We start from the raw sequence: 20,937 nt of genomic DNA, 5'->3' as shown, positions 1-20,937 counted from the left end.
TACTAGTACCAACGTAAAAAAAGTATTCCATTTAGTCAATAATGGGTTTAATGTAACTAAAAAAACACAATCTCCATGGTTGCCTCTCCCTCTGCTGACGACCTAGCGAATTTCTTCTGTTCCAAGGTTTCTAGTTTAAGATCTTCTTGCTTGCCTTGCTTAGAAATTTTTGGCTATGATCTTAGTATGATAGAAGAAGAAATTTGCACAGATCTACAATGGTCTACATTTGACTACCCAGAATGGGATGATTTTTCCAAATTATTTTGTAAATATGCTAAATAATATTGTCTGCTCGATCCCTGCACTCCTAACCTTATGGCAGCTGCCTCTTTAAGCTTTAAATTGAAATTATTTGAATGGCTATCTGACTCTTTAGAAGTAGGAACATGTCCACATGAGGAAGGTAATATAATTATTACGCCAATAATTAAAAACATCAACGAATCCATTTCATTACCATCTAACTACAGACCTATTATTTTGTAAAAATCATGGAGGGTCTTGTTCAAATTCAGCTCACAAAATATCTTGAGCAACATTCCCTACTGCACGATTCTCAATCAGGTTTCAGAACCTATTTTAGCACTGAGACAGTATTGGTTACATTATCAGACCATTTAAATAGCCTACTGAGCAAGGGTAACAGTGCGCTGGTGCTTCAGTTCGACCTAAGTAGTGCCTTTGATTTAGTAGATCATACCAAATTATTGGCTTGTTTGGATGCTGTTGGCCTACAGGGTACGGTAATGTTCTGCTGTGGTTTAAAGGGTTTTTGGAATCCAGACAATATCAGGTTAAGTTTAATCAGTTTTTCTTTAATTGGAAAAATCTGAGTGGTGTACCCCAAGGTTCCCCACTTTCACCCACATTATTTAATGTACATCTCTCTTCCTTGGGTTACAGTTGAGTAACCTAGGTATAGAACTGTTCAGCTATGCTGATGATATCACAATTGTCATACCTTGTGAAATAGTTCTACCTCATATCTCTCATAAAACTGAGTCTGTATTGAAATTGATGAACTCTTGGATGCAGGATTTCAAACTTAACCTTAACCCTGATAAGACAAAGTTTTTTGTTGTGTTGCCAGATAAGATTATTCACGAGCCATCGATTAGTATAAATTCTACCTTGTATATAATTTAACCAACAATTAAAATATTGGGAGTTATTTTGGATCATCATCTGACCATGAAAAAACAAATAGATGCTGTGGTACATAACGTTTATTACGTTATGGAAACTATGTACCATTAAACCCTTTTTTGAGTTTTCTGTTTTTACACTTCTGGTACAATCTTTATTACTGAGTCTTTTGGATTATTGAAATCTACTATAATAAAACGCTAAGCGTGCATGCGCACTCCTATCTGCGTGTTCCGTGATCCGTATGTCCGTGGCAGTCAGGAGTGCGCATGCGCGCTTACAACAGCCCCACACAGTACTCCAACACGCGAAATGACCTGGTAGCTGAACCCAAAGTGAATTATGGCCTCACACAGTACTCCTGCGCTTACAACGGCCCATATAGTACTCCAACGAACCCATCCGACCCTCCCACCGTGGTCTGACCCTCCCATCCAACCCTCCCTTCTCACGATCTGGCTGGCTCCCATAGTCCCTTGCCGCACTCCCCCCTTCCCTTGCCGCAGTCCCGACAAACCCCCCGACTCCAGCAGCAGCCGCAGCACACGCTGCTTTGTGGCCTTCTACTGCCCTGATTTGCTCTGCCGCGTCTCTGATGATGTCATCAGGGACGTGCCAGAGTAAATCAGGGCAGTAGAAGGCTGCGAAACAGCGTGAAGGGAAAGGAAGGTAGGGGAAAATGCCGCTGGTGCTGCTGCACAGAGAAGTGTAGGAGGAGGGAAATACTGCTGCTGTTGCTACACAGGGAAGTGGTGTGGGGGGAGGGAAATGGATGGGGAGGGAATGCTGCTGTGGCTCCTGTTCTAAAGGGAAGAGGGGGGTAGGGAAATGCTGTTGCTGCTGCACAGGGAAGTGGGGTGTGGGGAGCGAAATGCTGCTGCACAGGGAAATGGAGGGGAAGGGAATGCTGCTGCAGTTGCTGCACAGGGAAGTGGGGGGAGGAAAATGCAGCTGCTGCAGAAGAAACACATATGGCCTTGGGGAAGGACAAAAGGGACCTGAAGGGAAAAGATGGCAAAAGGGGTGAAACAGGGTCAGAGAGAGATGGTAGAGGGTGTGAGAGAGGAAAGGGCGTGATGAGGGTCTAAAGGGTACAGAGGACTAATGAAATGGTGAAAGGTGAGGTGGTAGGACTGGGATCAGTGGGACGCACAATCCAGCCATGGTACAGGCGGGGCATGGGTGGCTTCAGGGTATAGGTGGGGCTATTCTAGCACCCATTACTGTAACAAATGTAATGGGCTTAAACACTAGTATTGTATATTTAACAATTCCCAAGAAATACATGGTTAGACTCATACTGATTCAGAATACAGCGGTTAGAATGATATATGGGCTTTAAAAATATGATCATGCCAATGGAGGCTCGTGTTTTGTTTAAGTTAGGTTGCTTTTGCTATAAGGTTATGTATGGTATCGCTCTGTTTTATATGGTTAATAGATTCTCTGTATTAACCATATAAAACATTTCAAAACTCAACTGAAAACGTATCTCTTTTCAAAATACTTGGTCAAATAATTTATTTCTGTCATTCTTAAATTGTCTTTAATTTATAATCTTTTGTAAACCGCGTAGAACTTATGGATATGCGGTTAAGAAGTATGATGTTATGTTATGTTACCTTTTGGAAGTTCAGTGACTATGCGCCAAGGAGGGTGGTACTCAGGGGACAATGTGGCAGGAGGTGGCTGCTTTTGATCTCGCAGGTTCTAGGGGAGAAGAAGTCCCCTATTGCCAACATGTTCTTTCACTCTGGAGTACCTAGCACAGGGGATTTCAGCTGGTATGCATGGCACAGCTTTTTGGGGGTACCATGCACAGACACATGCCCCTTTTCCTCTTCACACTTATCAGAATGCATTTTGTGATTCACTTATATTTTCCATCAATGGCTTCTTTTGATCATTCAGTTTCTAAGACCTGATGAAGGGAAAGTCCCGAAAGTTAGTCAACAAATGTATAAATATAGGCCAGTCAGCTTTCATTTCCAGGCAGAGCAAACTAACCTGTCTCCCCTTTTATAAAACTGTGCAAGAGGTTTTTAGTGCTGGTCAGCATGCTGAATGCTTTTCGCTGCTCCAATGGTCATAGAGTTCCTATGAGTGTTGGAGCAGCACAGAACATTCAGCATGCTGGCCGGCACTAAAAACCTCTTGTGTGGTTTTATAAAAGGGGGAGGAGGTAAATAAATATTTCACATCAAGTAGGTCATTGATGTTATTGGTACAGTATCATAATGTAGTACATCCCTCTAAAATAGCAATCCCATACTTCATAATTAAGAAGGCTCTGATGTATAATGTGGCCAAGAGAACCCTGGAGGGAGAGGAGATAGAGCAGCTGTTAGTTCCACAGCCCTATCACAGGCAAGTCATGCAGTTAGCCCATAGTCACCTGCTAGGAGGTCACTTGGGTGAGGAGAAAACTCAAGGATGGATTCTGGCCTGTTTTTTCTGACCAGTTGAGTAATCTAATCCTGCAATTGTGCCTATTCCCCTGGTTGACACCTCTTTTGATCAAGTTGCTATGGACTTTGTGAGACCTCTTAAGTGCACTACTCAGGGCAACAAGTATATTTTTGTCATTCTGAACTACACCACTCGGTATCCAGAAGCTATTGCTCTATTCAACATGTGGCCACTACTTTTATTTATTTATTTCAAACATTTTTAATCTGCCTTTATCCAAGGAAGCTTACAAGTTTTCATACACAATAAAATTACAAAATAAGAGACATATGTGGGAAGTCTTCTTTGAGATGGGAATCCCTATGGAAATACTGACAGAACAAGGGACCACCTTTATGTCAAGGGTCATGAAGCAGCTGTACACCCTGCTAAAGGTGAAGACTTTACGGACATCCATTTACCATCCAATCAGGGTCTTAAGCCTCTCTCACTGCATCCCAAGATTTATTGGGAGGGGTAAGGCCCGTCATTCTCAGCACATGGTCCTGTAGGCAGGAGAGAGTGGGCTTCCCTCCTGCCGATTTTGTAGCAGAAGGTACGGGGGTGTCGAGTGATGTGTGGGTGTGTGGGTAGGGGGGAAGGTTCTATGATGTTGAGTGGTGCTGGGTGATGTGTGTGTGCGGGTGTTCCATGATGCTGGGTTGTGTTGGGTGATAGGGGAGTCAGAAATGCTGGGGATGTTGGGTGATGTTGGGGGGAGGCAGAAATGTTGGGGAATGACCAGGGGAGGTGTGTAGGTCGCCGTGGCTCAGCTGATCTTGGTAGGGGGAATCTCCATCAGCTGAGCCATCAAGAATCTTTGAAACTGGCTCAGCTGATGGGGACTCCTCTGCCGTGATCAGCTGATGGCAAGCCCTCAATGTGCTGTCCCCCCTCTCTAGGTGGTGGGAGGTGATCAATGACCACTGGGGGAGTAAGGGAGATTATGCCTTAATCCCTCAGTGGTCATCTGGCCAGTTTGGGCAGCTTTGGGGCACTTACATGCAATTAAAACAGGCCTAACTGCCAGCATCTAAGTTCCCTCTAGGAAAGCTTTGATTATCGCTGTAGTACATCCAGGTTTAAGACCACATAATTCCTGCCCATAACATACCTCCCAACACATGCCTTTGAGCTCTGGACACACAGCAGCTTAGAAGTGCTGCTGCATGTCCAGAAAGTTGTTTTTGATTTTTGGCACTTGGAAATCCCTTGTATTAGGACATCCAAGTGCCAACTTTGGCAGGTTTTTGGAAGTTTTAAAGTTTTGATTATGCCCCTCATAGTCATCTATAGCCAAGATTGGAGGACCCATCCACTTAGAAGAAGTTCTGGACAGTGGTATAAAAAATTGCGCCCAGGTCAGACTCGGTATCTCTTCCCCAGCTCCTCTTGGGCCTATTTTACCTTCAGGAGCCAGCCATGCCACGATGAAGACAGAAGGAACCCAAAACCAAAGCCTGAGACCAATGTGATTTGAAGAATAAAATTACCAGACAACAAAAGGTAGAAAAAAAAATTATTTTATATTTTGTGATTAGAATATTTCAGATTTGAAATATGTATCCTGCTAGAGCTGGTATTAGACATTACATTACATAGATGTCTTCTATCCTGCCAATATCTTTCAGTTCTAGGTGGTTTACAACAAGAAATTAGCCTGGGCATTCCCAGGGAGATTACAAGGTTGATAGCTATAGTATGCGTTGGGATCTTGGAATGGTTGATATGGTTTGGTTAGATCATTTGACAAATTTCTTGAATAGTATGGTTTTCAGTTCTTTCCTGAATGTTTTGTAGTTGAGCGTCGTGGTCAGCAGATTTGAGAGATGGTGGTCTATTTTTGCTGCTCTGGTGGCTAGTAGACCGTCATATTTTTTTTGCTTTGCATGCCTTTGACTGGGGGGGTGGGGGTAAAGTGTGCTTGAGTTCTCCTTGGTTTTTCCAGATTAGGCGGTTGTTCAGATAGCTTGGTCCATTTCCATTTAAGGCTTTGAATAGGGTGCAGTAGAATTTGTGTTGTATGCTTGCTTATATTGGAAGCCAGTGTGAGTCTTGGAAAGCAGAGGTAATGTGGTCGTATATTTTCAGCAAGTATATTAGTCTTAGGGCTTTATTTTGGACTGTTTGCAATTGTTTTAGCATGTTGGCAGGGCATGTCCAGGAGTCCTAGGATTAGCGCTTGTACTATGAGTTTGAATTGTTCATTGTTGAAGTATTTTCGGACTTGTCTTAAGTTGTGCATGGTTGCGAATGCCTTCTGAACCATTTTGCTGATTTGAAGTTGCATGTGCAGCCTTTGTCTATCATTATTCCCAACAGTTTTAGGTTGGGTTGTAAGGGATATGTGATGGAGTTTATTTCTAGGATTGCTATGGTTGGGGTTTTGTTTCTTTCTAGAAGTAAGAATTTGGTTTTGTCTTGGTTCAGTTTTAGTTTATGATCACTCATCCATTTTGACACTGTTTCTAGTACAATGTGTAGTTTGTTCGTTGTATTAGGGGTGGTTTGGTCGAAAGGCAGGAGGATGGTGATATCGTCTGTGTAGCTGTATGACGTTATACCTTTTTGGCTAAGCATGTGCCAAGTGTGGCTATGTAAAAGTTGAAGAGTGTTGGTGATAGTGGGGAGCCTTGGGGAACTCCGCAAGGGTTGTCTAGGATTTTGATTGTTCATTGTTTGCTTTTACTCTGTATCTTCTTGAGCAGAGGAATCCTTCAAACCAATTGTAGACTTTGCCTGTGATTCTTATTGCCTCCGGTGTTTGTAGTAGGATGTCATGATCTACTAGGTCGAATGCCGCTGTGAGATCAAGTTGTATGAGTAGCATTTTTTTTGCCTTTGCATAGGTGTTGTTTGGCTGTGTCTAGGAGAGAAATTAGTAGTGTTTCTGTACTGTAGTTGCCTCTGAAGCCTGATTGTGAGGGGTGAAGAATGTTGTGGGTTTCTAAGCATTCGTTGAGAAGTTTTGCTACGAGGCCTTCCATTAGTTTGACGTATAGCGGTATTGAGGCTATATGTCTGTAATTGGATGGCTGATCTGTTGCTCCCTTTGGGTCTTTCAGAATAGGGGTTATGATGATTTTGGTAACTTCTTGTGGAAATTGACCCTCTGTGAGCATGTAACTAATCCACCGCATGAGGTGGATGCGGAATCTAGTGCTGGTGGCTTTTAACAGGTATGGAGGACAGTGGTTGAGGTCTTAGGCTGCATGACTGTATTTTTTGTAGAGTTTGTCGAGGTTGTGCCATTGTGTGTCTGGGAAATCTGACCAGTTTCTGTCTGCTGTGTAGGCCTCGTTTTCTTTAGGTGGTATTAAGATTTTGTCGAGGTGGTTTTGGGTCCCAGTGAAGGTATTTTTGGCTGTTGATATTTTGTTTCTGAATAATTCAGCCAATTGTTTGGCTGTGGTGGGTGGGGTGGTTTTGGTGGCCAGGTAGGGTTTGGTGTCTGTGAGTTCCTTTAGTAGCTTGAAAAGTTTTTTGGTGTCCTGGATTTCTATGCCTATCTGATTGGTGTAGTATGCCTTTCTTTTAGCTTTTGTTTGTATTGTTTGCTCAGTATTCTCCAGGTTGTTTTTTCTCCACTCACTTTCAAGACGTCTGCATTGTTGTTTGAGTTGCAGTAGTTTGTTGTCAAACCATTTATCTGAGCATCTACAGCAGGGGTGCCCACACTTTTTGGGCTTGCAAGCTACTTTTAAAATAACCAAGTCAAAATGATCTACCAACAATAAATTTAAAAAAAAACCACAAAGCACACTGTACGCTGAGAAAATGTTAATTATCATTCCTAGTCCAGGGTTTTTTCAAGGAGATAAAGGCAGATGACTCTATGCACTGTCACCTCAGTAACAACCATACAAAAATAGACAAATATATCCCGCTCCCTTTTTACTAAATCACAATAGCAGTTTTTAGCGCAGGGAGCTGCGCTGAATGCCCAGCGCTGCTCTCGACGCTCATAGGCTCCCTGCGTTAAAATCCGCTATTGTGGTTTAGTAAAAGGGGGGGGGGGGCATAGTGCAAAATATAGACAGCAGATATAAATTCTGAAACATTTTGATCACCAAATTGAAAATAAAATCATTTTTCCTACCTTTGTTGTCTGGTGATTTCATGAATCTCTGATTGCACTTTCTTCTTCTAACTGTGCATCCAATCTTTCTTCCCTTCTTTCAACCTGTATGCTTCCTCTCCTCCAGACCTCAATCCCTCCCCCAACTTTTTCTTCTTCTCTCCCTGCCCTTTCTTTCTCCCTGCCTCCCTTTCTTTTTTTCTCTCTTCATGCCCCCTTTCTTTTTTTCTCCCTGCCCTCCACCAAGCCACTGCTGCCACCATCGGGTAACAGGCCCCAAAGCTGCCGCTGCCCCAAGCTCTCCCTGCTTCCCTGCATTGGGCCGACCAGCATTCCTCTCCCCGATGTCAATTCTGCTGTCGGAGAGGAAGTTCCGGCCCAGCCAGGCAGCGATTGTCTGACCCAAACTTCCTCTCCGACGGCAGAATTGACGTTGGGGAGAGGAAGGCTGATCGGCCTGGTAGATCGCCAAGGCAAAGTGAGTCTATCACAGAGCCCGTGATGGGCTTCGCGATCGACTCACTTTGCCTTAGCGATCTACTGGGCGCACCCCTGATCTATAGATTCTGATATTTTTATGCGGTTGTGTCACGTCTTTGAGGATGGATGTGCTTAGGGTGCACTAGTGGTTAATGAAGTCCTTGGGGTTTTCATCTTGTATCATGGTGTCTTCTTTGTTCCAGAATTTAGGTGGATCAATCTTTTTGTGTGCTTTGTATGTTAAGCTTTGGTTATTTTGCTTGGTTTTTCCCTGTGTCCAGTTGATTTTGAAGGTGTATATGTAGTGGTCTGACCAGAGGGTGCGTGACCATGTTCCGTTTGTGGTTTGAATTTCTGGTGTGGTGGGCTGTTGGGATATGAAGGCTGCTATGTCAAGTTGGCGGCCCTTCTCGTGTGTGGTTTGTGGGTCTAGGATTCTGTAGGATAGGGTTTTGAGGAATGAGAGGAGGTTTTCTGTGTGGTTGGAAGATTTGTCTTCCAGGTGTAAGTTAAAATCGCCTAGGATTAGTTTGTATGTTGATGTGAGGGAGTTTCTTAGTATAAATTTTTCGAATTCCGATTTTGCTATGTTCCATTTTCCTGATGTTATGTAGCAAAGTAGGCAGGTTAGGATTCATTTGAGTGTGGGGCCCGATAATTGGCAGGTGAGTAGATTCATGTGTGGGGGGAGGTTTTGTCCTATAGCATTATATTTAGAGTATTTTTGGCTAGGAAGGCTAGTCATCCTCCTCGTTTTTTGTCTCTACAAACTACTTGTATTTTGTAGCCTTGTGGGCAAACTTCCTTTGTTCTGGGGTCGGTGTCTGCGGTTAGTCATGTTTCTGTGAGGAAGAGGCATACTAGGTTTTCTATTTCTATCCAGTCCTTTATGATCTCAGTTTTTGGGCTTTAGGATCTGATGTTCATGTATGCACATTTTATTGATATACATTCAGTTTTAGTGTTGTGTGATATTTGTGGGTAGATGAGGGTATCTGCTTGGGGGGGTGTGTTTGATCCTTGGATGGTTTTGGGAGGCGTTTGTGGGTCTTCTCCTCCAGGTCTGGGGATGCTGTGGTGCCACGCTCTGGATCAAAGCCCTTTCAAGGGCTGGCAGGAAATGGCTGTTCAGGGAAGAAAGGGGGTGGGGCTTCCCTTGCTGTTCTGGTGCAGTGAGGGGGACATAACTGGGACCACAAAGCCCAGGCTGTGCTTTTTTATCATTCAGGTGTCTTAGGGCTCTCTCTCTGACCAGGGGGCAGTTGCTTCAGTTGCTCTCCCCTAACACTATTCCTGCGTGACTGAAGTATTCTGTTAACTTGATTTTTCTATGTAGCAGTCATTCTGTAGTAATTTGGTTTGTTCAGTTTTCACAATAGTGGAGGGGATATTTGTGAAAGGGAGGGGAAATGGGTTTTGTTGATCCTTGCTCTATATTATTTGTGTTTATAAAATGACAATTGTACAGAATATTGTCTCTTTTTATACTTTACTAAAATAAGTTCAGTAGAAAACCAGTGGATGGGATCTGACAGTTTGCAGGGCAGGGATGGGGGACTGAGCTCACGGGGACGAGGCAGGGATGGGGACGAGCTCACAGGAACGGGGCGGGAACGGTGATAAATTTTTTTTCCATGCAAATGATTATTTGCAATTGGAAGAATTGGGATCACCTTAGTTTTCCTTTTTGGTGGGCGAACTTATGTTTAACTTGTAAGTATGAGAGAATGAATGCTGACATGCTGGGGCTTAATAAGATATTCAAACTAGTTTGATGAAATTTGTTTACCCATAATTTAAATATTGCATAAATATACAGTATAGCCTCATCGTTTATCATTTATTGTTTATTAAACTTGATATACCGCCTTAGTTGCAGCACAATTCAAAGCGGTTTACATGCTACATAATTAAAAACTAAACCTTATTTCATGATGAATAACTTTTGGACTATAATGCATCTCAAATAGAAAACTCTCTTTAGATAGATTTTTCCACAAAAAGCATTTTATTTAAAAAAAAAAATCCACTTTAAATAAAAAACAAACAGATTTTGTTTTAAATCATCTATTTTTATCCACCCTGACTGCACCCACTGGAAAGATATCAGAAGACAGACCGGAAAACAGAAAAGAAGAAACCGGGACCAACATGCTTGGAATAATAACATACCCAGACAATAAAGGTAGAAAAGTGTTTTATTCTGAATTTATTTGGTGGGAAATATGCTTCACAGATATCTTTGCATTTTGTTTAGTACAAGGGAACATGCACCTGCCTCCTCTCTGCCCTCGCTCCTTCCTAAACTCCCCCGCCCCCCCATACACATGTGCCTCTTCCTTTCCTTCATATCTCTTTAAATTTCCTGGCACAAGCAGCATAACGAACTTCCTGCCCACATCAGTGTCGGCTCTCTCTGATGTCACTTCTGTGTCCCATGCCTAGGAAGTGAAGTCAGAGGGAGAGCAGACACGACGAGGGCAGCAAGTGTGTGATGCTGCTCACTCTTGGAAAATTAAAGAGGTATGGGGGAAAGGAGGGGGTACTGGGGGGGGTATCAGGATGGAGCAGGGGACAGAGGTGAGGGCAGGGGTGCTACCGCCCCGGGCACCAAACATCCTTGCTACGCCATTGGCACCAGCACATGCAGCACACATTTTGCAGGCTCTGGGCCTGCTGCTCAGATTTTATAACAAAGGACCAGAGTCCTCCAAATTCACTATCCTTGAACTATCTTGTATGGACAGCAATGCTGGAGGCCTATCACAAGTTCCACCCAAAGCCGCAAATAATTGCTGAACTCAAGGAAGCACTACAGATGATATGAGAGAGCCTGCCACAGGGACCGATCAATAAGGCTCTTAAGAACTTCCCCTAGTGGCTGTGTTAAAACAGGGGGTGGACATTATGAGCATTCATAGTGACTACAAAATTCAGACACATTTTGTTAATTGTATCATTGTATCATTCGGGGCTCCTTTTACGAAGCCGTGTTAGCGTCTTCAGCTCACGTTAACCCCCACGCTAGCCTAAAAACTACTGCCTGCTTAAGGGGAGGCGATAGCAGCTAGTGCGGCCGGCGGTTTAGCGCGTGGTATTACGCGCGTTAAACCACTACCACACCTTCGTAAAAGGAGCCCTTGATAATCGTAGGGAAATAAGATTTTATGTATGTGATGTGGAAACAGCATAGTTGTATGTGGTATATAAATTTTTTTAATAAATAAATTTACTCTATTTTAGTACAAACATTTTTAATACAAAAAATGGCTAGGTAGTAATGCTAAAATGTCAGTAACATCAATATAACTTAAAAAAATTAAACCTTGTTTAACAGTAATACATAAGTATGATGACTAAATAAGTACATGCAATTTTTCATTGAAATTCAAAGCATTTTTTGAGAAAACTCCCAAAAATTGTAGGAAGTTGTTGTTTGTTTTTTTTTGCCTTGCAATGTAGATATAGAGAGAGATAGGTTCATTAAAACATTGTTTCATATTTATAGCTAAGTTAAAACTTTATTAAAGCACATAGAGTCCTTTAGAAATAGAACTTGCATTAGGGAAAGAAAGCCTTGGGTCATAATACAGTGATGGTTTTGGCCATCAACGTACCTCCGATCACTGAACGTACAAGATATTCAAGCATGGCACAAGCTGGCTCAAGATGCAGAGATGAAGCTGTGATCTTGTGCATCTTGGGGCACAAATCTACCCTGGTTTTTACCTAGATAACAGCGTGCCACCTGCATTGCAACTCAGATGCCCAGGAAGTCATATCCCACACTGACCCAACTGGCATGACCAGGCTGACTTCAGACTGGACTTCTTTAAATTTAATAAATAAATTTTCCTAAGGTGTTATCTGTACCAGCTGTCGACATGTTTAAGAGATACCTATCCAAGGTTTTAAAAATTCCTGAGGCCTCCTATCCACCAATCTCTACAGAGAAAGAAGAAGAATGCCTTGGCCCAGCAATGTCTTTCAGCAGACAGTCTAGACTTAACAAATTTGCTTGAGAGGTCAGATATGGAGGCAGTTGTACCATCAACATTGTTACTACAGCTGGCATTTTTACTCTGTCAGAGAATGGTTATTGAAATTTTTTTCAAACACCAGAGTGTGCTTTTTCTAAACCAAAAAATTTGTATGTATCCTGACGTGGCTAGGGTCAACCAAAAAAATGAGATGACAATTTTTATTGTTACGTCCTCAAGTTCTACAGCTGGGTGCTAAATATTTCCTTAGATATCCTTGTAAATGTTTAATTATATTTCAAGAATCTAGATATGTTGGTTTTTTTTTTGAGCCCCCCCAAAGTAATCTAAATTTATTCCTGGAATAGCAATAGTTTCATCAAGTATGCCCTTTATTCCGTAACCATGTGCTTTGATTTAATTTTGAAAGGTTCCATTTATAGGCACTCATTTCTCCTGTATCGAAATATTATAGAAAATTCTGTCTTTTTCTTATAACACTCCTTCATGATTGTGAACTAACTAGCAAAGTAGAATGCATTTATGTTTTGGACTAAATATTTCTATGATTTATTTCCTTTGCTTATTACTAAATGATTGTTAATTTCATAATATAAAATATAAATTACAATACATTTAAAAAAAAAATTAAATCAATGTTTTTATTGTTTTAAATCTTCAAGTGTTAGGGGGACTAAAGCAGTACAGTTTAAGATCTTGCAATCTGGGATGGGGAGAACAAACAGGTGAAGTGCAGGAAGAAAGGAACCAGATGCACACACACAATTGTTCTGGGAAGGATGACTGGTGAATTTAATTAACAAAATCTTGATGGGAGGGCCAGAAGCCAGGAAGAAAACAGAGGGCAGTGCAAGGTTGAAGGAGTACCTAATATCCATGCACTGGCCCTGAATACTTATACAGAAGCAACACTAGGCATAAGGCACTGAGCATAAGGCTCCGTTCATGTCTCAAGCTGAAGGAAGAAAAAAGCAAGATTGCTTTTCTTTTTCAATAATCTTGAAAAGAAATTGACAGTGCTATAGACAAAAGAAAATCGAACCACAAATCAAATACAAGATCAACATGACAGAATTATTAAGTCCCCTTCCTCTAAACCTCATAGAATGCAATACTAGAATATGTTAAGTTAAGGGCTTAATGTGTTATAATGCAAATTTTAATGCACAGCAAGCCCAAAACTAATGCTGTATAAAGAAGGCATGCTCTCACTATTTTTTTGTTGTTCTTGCAGAATGTGTGTGTTAATATTCGTATTAACACACAGTACATGCTCCCATTAATGTGGAAACATATTATGGGACTCATTTAAAAAAGAAAAACATCCAAAAAGTGGCATAAAGAGGCAGATGAATGTTTTTCTTGCCAATTCCTTCCAATTCATGCAAAGGGTATTTTCAATATAACACCCAAATTTACCCCCCACCCCTTTTACAAAACTGCGGAAGCAGTTTTTAGCGCAGGCACAGGCCGGCGCGCTGAATGCTCTACGCTGCTCCAGACACTCATAGAGTTCCTCCTGCCATGGACATTTGAAGGGGGGGGGAGGGGTTCAGAGGTTCCAGCTTGAGGGAGTGGGCATCCCTCCTGCCAGCCGACTTCACGGGGTGCCGCGGCAGGGAGATTCCCTTGCTGTGATCAGCTCAGTGGCCGTGCCTATTTGAAATGTAGACCAGCATTTTGCTGATCTATATTTCAGGTGCCTATCATGGCTCTAGGGAGACGCCTAGGGCCACCTAAGCTCGCCTAAGTCCACTTCTGGGTGAAACCACACTCACGTCTACGTCTAGCCTTTGTGAGCTTAAGCGGCCCTAGGAGCACCCCTAGTCTTGCAAAAATGCCTACAGTGAAGGTGACCTGCCCATCCCGATTGGCTGGTTAAATAGCGGTAGGACGCCTACCACCACCTACCTTCAGGACCACAGTTTATAGAATTTGGCCCCAAATGTCTAAATAAAATCCAGGACCTTATTTTAAAGTTTTGATTATGCCTGACAAACGTCCAAGTCCTAAGTCCACCCTAAACACCCTAACCCTCTAACATGCCTCCGTAAGATTTGGATGCACTAGAGACAAAACAACCAGAAAGATGTCTAGAAAGTCTGTTTTGAGAATGCCCACTTGGATGTTTTGACTAGTCCAAGTGCTGGTTTATGCTGTCTTTGGGCATCTATCTTTTTTGAAAATGAGTCCCTTTGTCTCCATCACCCCCACTGGGACACTATTACATGCATCGACCACTTTTTCTGTAAAAAAGTTATTTCTTTAGATTACTTCTGAGCCTATCACCTCTTAACTTCATCCTAAATCCTCTCATTCTGGAACTTTTCATCGTTTGAAAAAGGCTCACCTCTTATACATGGAGATATTTAAACATCTGTTATAGAGTAGTGCAGTGGGCTTTGATCCTGGTGAACTCACTTATTTGGTAGTTAGACCCTGCACTGGATGGGCTGGGATGCCACCATTTTGATGAGGATGCCCCAGATGGAGGAGGGAAGGATGCTTACTCCCTCTTCTCTGCCTCCTGATTTGTTTGGGCTTTTTTTACGGTATGTCAGAGCTGCAGTGTGGGTTCTAAGAAGTGTGTGTATGTGTGTATGTGTGTGTGGTCTCTGGCCTGCCTTGGAGGGGGGTGTTTGGTCTTGCCTCAGGGAGGTAGTTGAGTCCTGGCTCATGGGTGTTGCCTTGGAGTCAGGGTCTGGATCTGGGTTTGGGCCTGCCCATGTGCTGGGGTTCCACTAGATCACCAGGGTTAGGATTTGTTGGTTGGTGTCCACTGGTCCACCAGGGATAACTTTTAAGGGTAGAAGTAGATCACCCAATGTAGTTTCTTTTTTTTTTTTAATGTCAAATTTCCTGTCAGTGCCTGACAGTAAAATAGCGCAGAATAGTAAGCAGCAAATCACTGATGCAATTTTAGTGCAGCATAAATTTGCATGCTCATTACTCTGAGTATATCATGCTGATTTTCAGTGCTGGATTTGCGATAAGAGTTTACTTTACCGTGAATATTTTGAGCATGGGCCTAGTAGTGCATTATATGTACCTCACTGGCTAATGCAGAGTTAATGTAGGACCACTTACCGCTTCATTAAGTAGGTAAGTGCTTCCTCATTAACTGGGAGCAAGTATCATGTGTTAATCTAAACATTAGCACATGGCCTGCAATAAAACAATAATGGCCCCTCTCCCTTCATGATGCAGTGTAAATTTTGGGCTTACCACTCATTAAAATTTTGCATTTTAACATGTTAAGCCAAAAACATAATGCTTTTTTTGTAGAAGGGCATCTAGATGGGCTATGTACTGAGCAAGACTCAAATTAACCTGATGCCTACAGTAGCATACAAAACTGTGTGCAAAAACCAAGCCAAGTGTAACATCTCTTTATATTAGCACTTCTGCAAGTTACAATTTCAGGAAAAATTCCTGTGAATTCCAAGAATGAATGTAACCCATGATAGTACACATCTATATAGTATACAAAGATGAACAGTATACTGTATAGTTAAACAGAGCACAATTGTAGTTTACATGATACTTTCCAAATTTAATTCACTTAGGATCCCTTTTATCAAGCCGCATTAGGGTTTTTTAAAAATCTCCGGCAACTGTGGTAAAAGCTCTGGTGCTCACAGAATTCTTATGAGCATCGGAGCTTTTATCACAGCGGCTGGCAATAAAAAAACCCTAACACGGCTTGATAAATAAAGTGAGGCCTTACTGTGTGCTCACCACTAGTGCTGCCCGATTCACGATTCAAATCGTTTCACCAATTCACTTTGGGTGAATCAATTCGAATCGATTAAAAAAAAAAATTGGCTTCCTGATTCGGTAACTGACCCTCCCCCCTCGCCCCCTAAAGCAGGAGCGGCAGCGCTGCCTCTTGCTGGCCGGCCGCTGCTGCACCTGCTTTAGAGGGCGAGGGGGAGGGTCAGTCAGGAAGTGCTGGTGTCCGGCTTCCCCCCGTCTTCTCGCGTACCATTTATCTAATATGAGCAGCCTGCAGAGAAGTTTGCGGTTCTAGCAATCTTTGCAAACTGCCATAGGTCTTCGGAGCTGTTTCCTCTGCCACGGTCCCACCCCTCCTCTGACATCAGAGGCAGGATCGCGGCAGATGAAACAGCTCCGAAGACCTATGGCAGTTTGCAAAGATCGCTAGCATTGCAATCTTCTCTACAGGCTGCTCATATTAGGTAAATGGTACGCGGGAGGCCAGGGGGAACACGCAGACCTTCGGCAGGGGGCGGTGCAATCCTTCGGAGTGGGGGGGGGGGTGGTGGAACAGGTCTTCAGGGGGGACAGTCATTCTGGGAGGGGGGTGCAGGCCTTCAAGGGGGGGGGGAACAGGCCTTCAGGGATGGTGGCACAGGCCTACAGGGGGACATGCAGGCCTTCAGGGGTGGTATGCAGGCCTTCAGGGGGGACAGGCCTTCGGGAGGGGGGTGCAGACCATTAAGGGGGGGACAGGCCTTCAGGGATGGTGACACAGGCCTTCAGGGGTGGGGTGCAGGCCTTCATGAGGAGGTGCAGGCATTTGGGGGGAAGACCTTCAGGGGAGGAGAGCCCTGGTGTAGAAGTACACGAAGGGAGGGAGGGAAGGGGGTTCAAAGAGACGTGCATATGCCGGACTTTGGGGGGGAAGAAATAATGGGTCTAAAAACAGAGGAGATGGAGAGAGATGGTGTACAAAAGGATTTAGGGAGGGAAGGAACAGAAAGGGAGAGAAGTTGGACACAAGGGATGGCGTGTAGGGGGGGGAATAGAGATACTAGATAGGAAGGTAATTGGGAAAAGAAAGGGAGAGATGGTGGACCCTGGGGTGGTGGGGAAGGAGGGAGAGATGCTGGATGAAAGGGTAGTTGAGAAAAGGTGGATCTGTGGATGGAGACGAAAAAAGGGAAAGATGCCAGACTTCTGGGGGAGGGAAGGGAAGCGTAAGGGGAGGACAGAGATAGAAGATGGATGGTTAGCATGGAGAAAGAAGAAAGAAGGAGACCCTGGCAAGCAAGTTATCAGAAGACAACCAGAGCCGGGTACCAACAAGATTTGAATAATGACCAGACAACAAAAGGTAGAAAAACTAATTTTATTTTCTGTTTTGTGATTACAATATGGCAGATTTGAAATGTGTATCCTGCCAGAGCTGGTGTAAGACCGCAAACGTGAGCTAGGATTTAACAGAGAGAGGATAGTCTTTTTTGTTTGTTTATTTTATTTACACCACAGCGCCAGTGTGGTTAGGAGAAGGCAAAGGGTGTGAAGAGGCTATAAAATAAACCCACCAGGATGTTTGAAAAAAACACCTAATTGGGCAGGAAAATCAAATCGAATCGAAAAATCGATTCAATAGGCTGAATCGAATCGAATCAAATTTTTTTTTCCTGAATCGGGCAGCACTACTCGCCACTACACATTTAATAGAAAAAAAAATACTTTCAATCAAAATCTGAATTTAGGGCTCTTTTTACTAAGATGTGCTAGCGTTTTTAGCGTGCGCTGAAGATTAGCGCACACAAACCCCACGCTAAACGAAATATACTAACAAGCTGTATGGAGGCGTTAGCGTTTAGCGTGTGCGGCATTGTAGTGCACGCTAAGCGTGTGCTAAAACCGCTAGCACACCTTAGTAAAAGGAGCCCTTCATCTTCTCCCCCAACCTAGCTGAAAAGGTGTTGTTTTCTCCACTGGATAAACAGGTGCCTAAACCAAGTGAAAACTTTAATATACCAAGGTAAAATAACAGCTGGATCTGGAAAGGCCCATCTGGAAAGCATCTTTTCCCCCCCCCCCACCCTCATGTATCCCTACCAAAATCCCCTACCTTAAATAACCATAAATAAAGACACAACTACAACTTGGAAAAATAGAGTTGCAGCTCTGTTTATTATAACAACAAAATAACATAGAATTATAAGCAACCATCAAGCTACCACACAACTACATATAAACAGCTTTTTGGCCCCCGTGAATCTGCCCCTGTCAGCAAGGGTCAGGGGGGTGGCAGTAGCAAGGGTCAGGTCACCAGCCCACCTGGGACCCGCTTCCGAACCAGCTGTCCTCCAGCCGCTCATCTCTGGATGAGCCCTGGCTTTTGGTAGCTCGAACCCCGCCTGCGACTCCTGAGCTCCCAACCCGGGAACCAACTACCCCGCAAAGGGAGGGAGGGCGGGAAAGCCGCCGCCGAGGACAGGAAGAGACCTGACACTCGGCGGCTGCAGCTAAATATAGACCCGCCCACAGGGTCCTGCCGCTAACCAATCCTACAGCCCTAATCTCGGCAGGACTCATTCTAACCTATCCTAGCTCCCCATTCAACCCTTAACCCTCCTACCTCCCCCTCGAGAACCAATCCCGACGGGTCGACACGAAGGGCCTTCCAGCCCCGTGTTACTAACACCCGTTGAGACTAGCTCTCGGGCTAACTTAAAACAGCAATGTTTTTGGTAAGGTACCTACTTCAAATGTCAAATTGCCCCCCCCCCCCCTCAAGTTTTAAATATACAAAAACAAAAAACCCTCACTGCCAAAAGCTGTTTTAAGACACAAGGGCACTGATTCATGCATCTCTCTGTGCAGACCCAAGTCGGTTCTTACCTTGATGACAGTGTGCCGCCTGCAGGCTCATCACTGCAAACCAGAAGACCAAAAAGCTCTGTCCCGCACTGACTGGCATGTCCGGGCCGACTTTAGACAGGGCTTCCTTCTACTCAGTGGATGTCTTTTTATTTTCGCTTTGGTTTTTAACTCCTTTAATGCCTAGGTGAATTAAGGCAGTTTAATTTAAGCCTCAGTGGAGAACAAGCCAGTAAAATGCTGGAAGAAAACAGCTACAAGCCCGGAACCAGATGCACCGCACAGGACTGTTCTGGGAGAGATGACTGGTGACTTTAATTAACAAAAATTTCGTGGGAGGGCTAGAAGCCAGAAAGAAAACAGAGGGTGGTGCAAGGCTGAAAGGGTACCTAATATCCTTGTACTGACCCTGTATACTTAGAAGCAGCACCAGAGGCATAAGGATCTTTTCAGTTCTCAAGCTGAAGGAAGAAAAGACGGATTGTTTTTCTTTTTTGGATAATCAATGAAGAAATATGCAGGTCCATAAAAAAAAAAAAAAAAAAACCCAGAATTATCAAATCACAAATAAATACAGGATCAACTGCTCAATTTCCTTTTTAGAAACACTACATGGCAATAGAACATTATAGGTTTCTCCTGTAATAATATGACTTAAAAATGTAATATCCAATATACATACAGAGGTTGAAATTCAGCAGGAAACCCATTTATAATTATAAATGAATATAATAATCTTAAACATTTTTTCTATTGGGCTGAAACATACAAGTGTCAGATCTATTTAAAATTATACCTGCTGTTACAGGGGAGGAGGGAGGAGTGGAGGGAATGTAGATGGGAGAGTTTTTTGGGGGGGTTAGGGACTTTTTTTTTTCTTTATGGAGAAACTTTGAAAATGAAAGGAAAAAAATAAAGGGAGCCTTTTACTAATGAGCTTTAAGCACCTAACGCATGGTTAACCTGTAGAACAGGTTACTGTATGATCGCATTAAGGGGTTTGTGGTAGTTTGCCTGTTTACACATGTTAAACTCGTTCATTATATAATTTGTGGGAATTTTATTGTCAGGGGTGTGGCACGGACAGACACCGAGGGATAAATTTTACAAATGGTACACAAAATTCAGTGCTGAAAAAGATCGGTGCTTATTCTAGGAATATGCAGTGGATTTCCTCCCACCTCCATCTTAATAACGGCTTATGAACTTTTGTTTCAGAAAATTATCCAAACCTTATTTAAACCCTGCTAAGCTAACTGCTTACCAAGCATTTTAGGATTTACACTCTTTATAGAATAATGCATAGTGCCAGGATTTGCACTCAGTTTGGGGCACAAGGAGTTACACCAATTGAAACCAACCATAAATCCTGACACACAAGTTGTGTGTGTGTGGATCCCCTGAATTCTATAATACTGCACACATTTTAAGGGAATGTCCCTGGTCCACCCATGGTCCTTTTGCAGATCCACACAGAAACAGGCCCAAATTCACAAACAAGTCACCTTATGTTAGGTGCTACCAGCGCCTAACATAAATGGTTTAATTATATTTTAGTGGCATGATAATTGGTCGTGCCATTAAAATCCAATTAAACCCTAATTTAAAAAATAGCCGCCGTTATACTGCCTAGGACCCTAGCGGCTAGTGGTGTATAGTAACGTTGAAGCCTGGAAGTGGGCGGGTTTAGGGGGTGGCACTGGACTTCAGTATCACTATGTGTCGCTGTCCGTGATTCTGACAGGACCCTAGGCGGCATAAATGTAGACCAATTAAACCCTGACCTATATTTATGGTGCCTAGGATCCCTGCTCACTGTGATTCTGGAAGCAGTACCTGTCAGTGATTAACAGTTATAGCGGGCACCCATTTTGTAGGTGTCTGCAATGGCAGGCACTACTTCTAGAATCAGCCCCTTAAATACTACTCTAAGTTCATAAGTGTTTTCACATGGATCTGATGTTTTTGTCTCATTTGGGTGCCTTGTGTCTCTTAGAACCAGGGGAACTGGATTTAATTCCCAGTGCAGCTCTTTGTGACTCTGGATAAATCACTTAACCATCCATTGTTCCAAGTACAAAATAAGTACTATATATGATATGTGAACCACTTTGACTGTAACAAGCAAGGGTGGTATATCAAATCCTATCCTTTTTACATAAGAACATAAGAGTTGCTATTATTGGGACTGACCAAGGGTTC

The 20,937-nt window shown here is 43.1% G+C and overlaps 1 protein-coding gene across 1 annotated transcript in view; it reads right to left on the bottom strand.

The window, feature by feature from the left end:
• The window catches only part of VWDE (von Willebrand factor D and EGF domains), a 174,549-nt gene extending 155,473 nt beyond the window's left edge, over nucleotides 1-19,076 (bottom strand). The window contains 1 exon segment of the mRNA XM_033931003.1: nucleotides 18,757-19,076. Coding sequence (XP_033786894.1) covers nucleotides 18,757-18,835 — 79 coding nt within the window. The 5' untranslated portion in view covers nucleotides 18,836-19,076.
• Between the last annotated feature and the right edge of the window lie 1,861 nt (nucleotides 19,077-20,937).

This window comes from Geotrypetes seraphini, chromosome 2 (genome assembly GCF_902459505.1).
Source record: "Geotrypetes seraphini chromosome 2, aGeoSer1.1, whole genome shotgun sequence".
Classification (NCBI taxonomy): Eukaryota; Metazoa; Chordata; class Amphibia; order Gymnophiona; family Dermophiidae; genus Geotrypetes; species Geotrypetes seraphini.
Note: the sequence above shows the minus strand (reverse complement) of the source record. Positions and strands in the feature narration are given on the sequence as shown.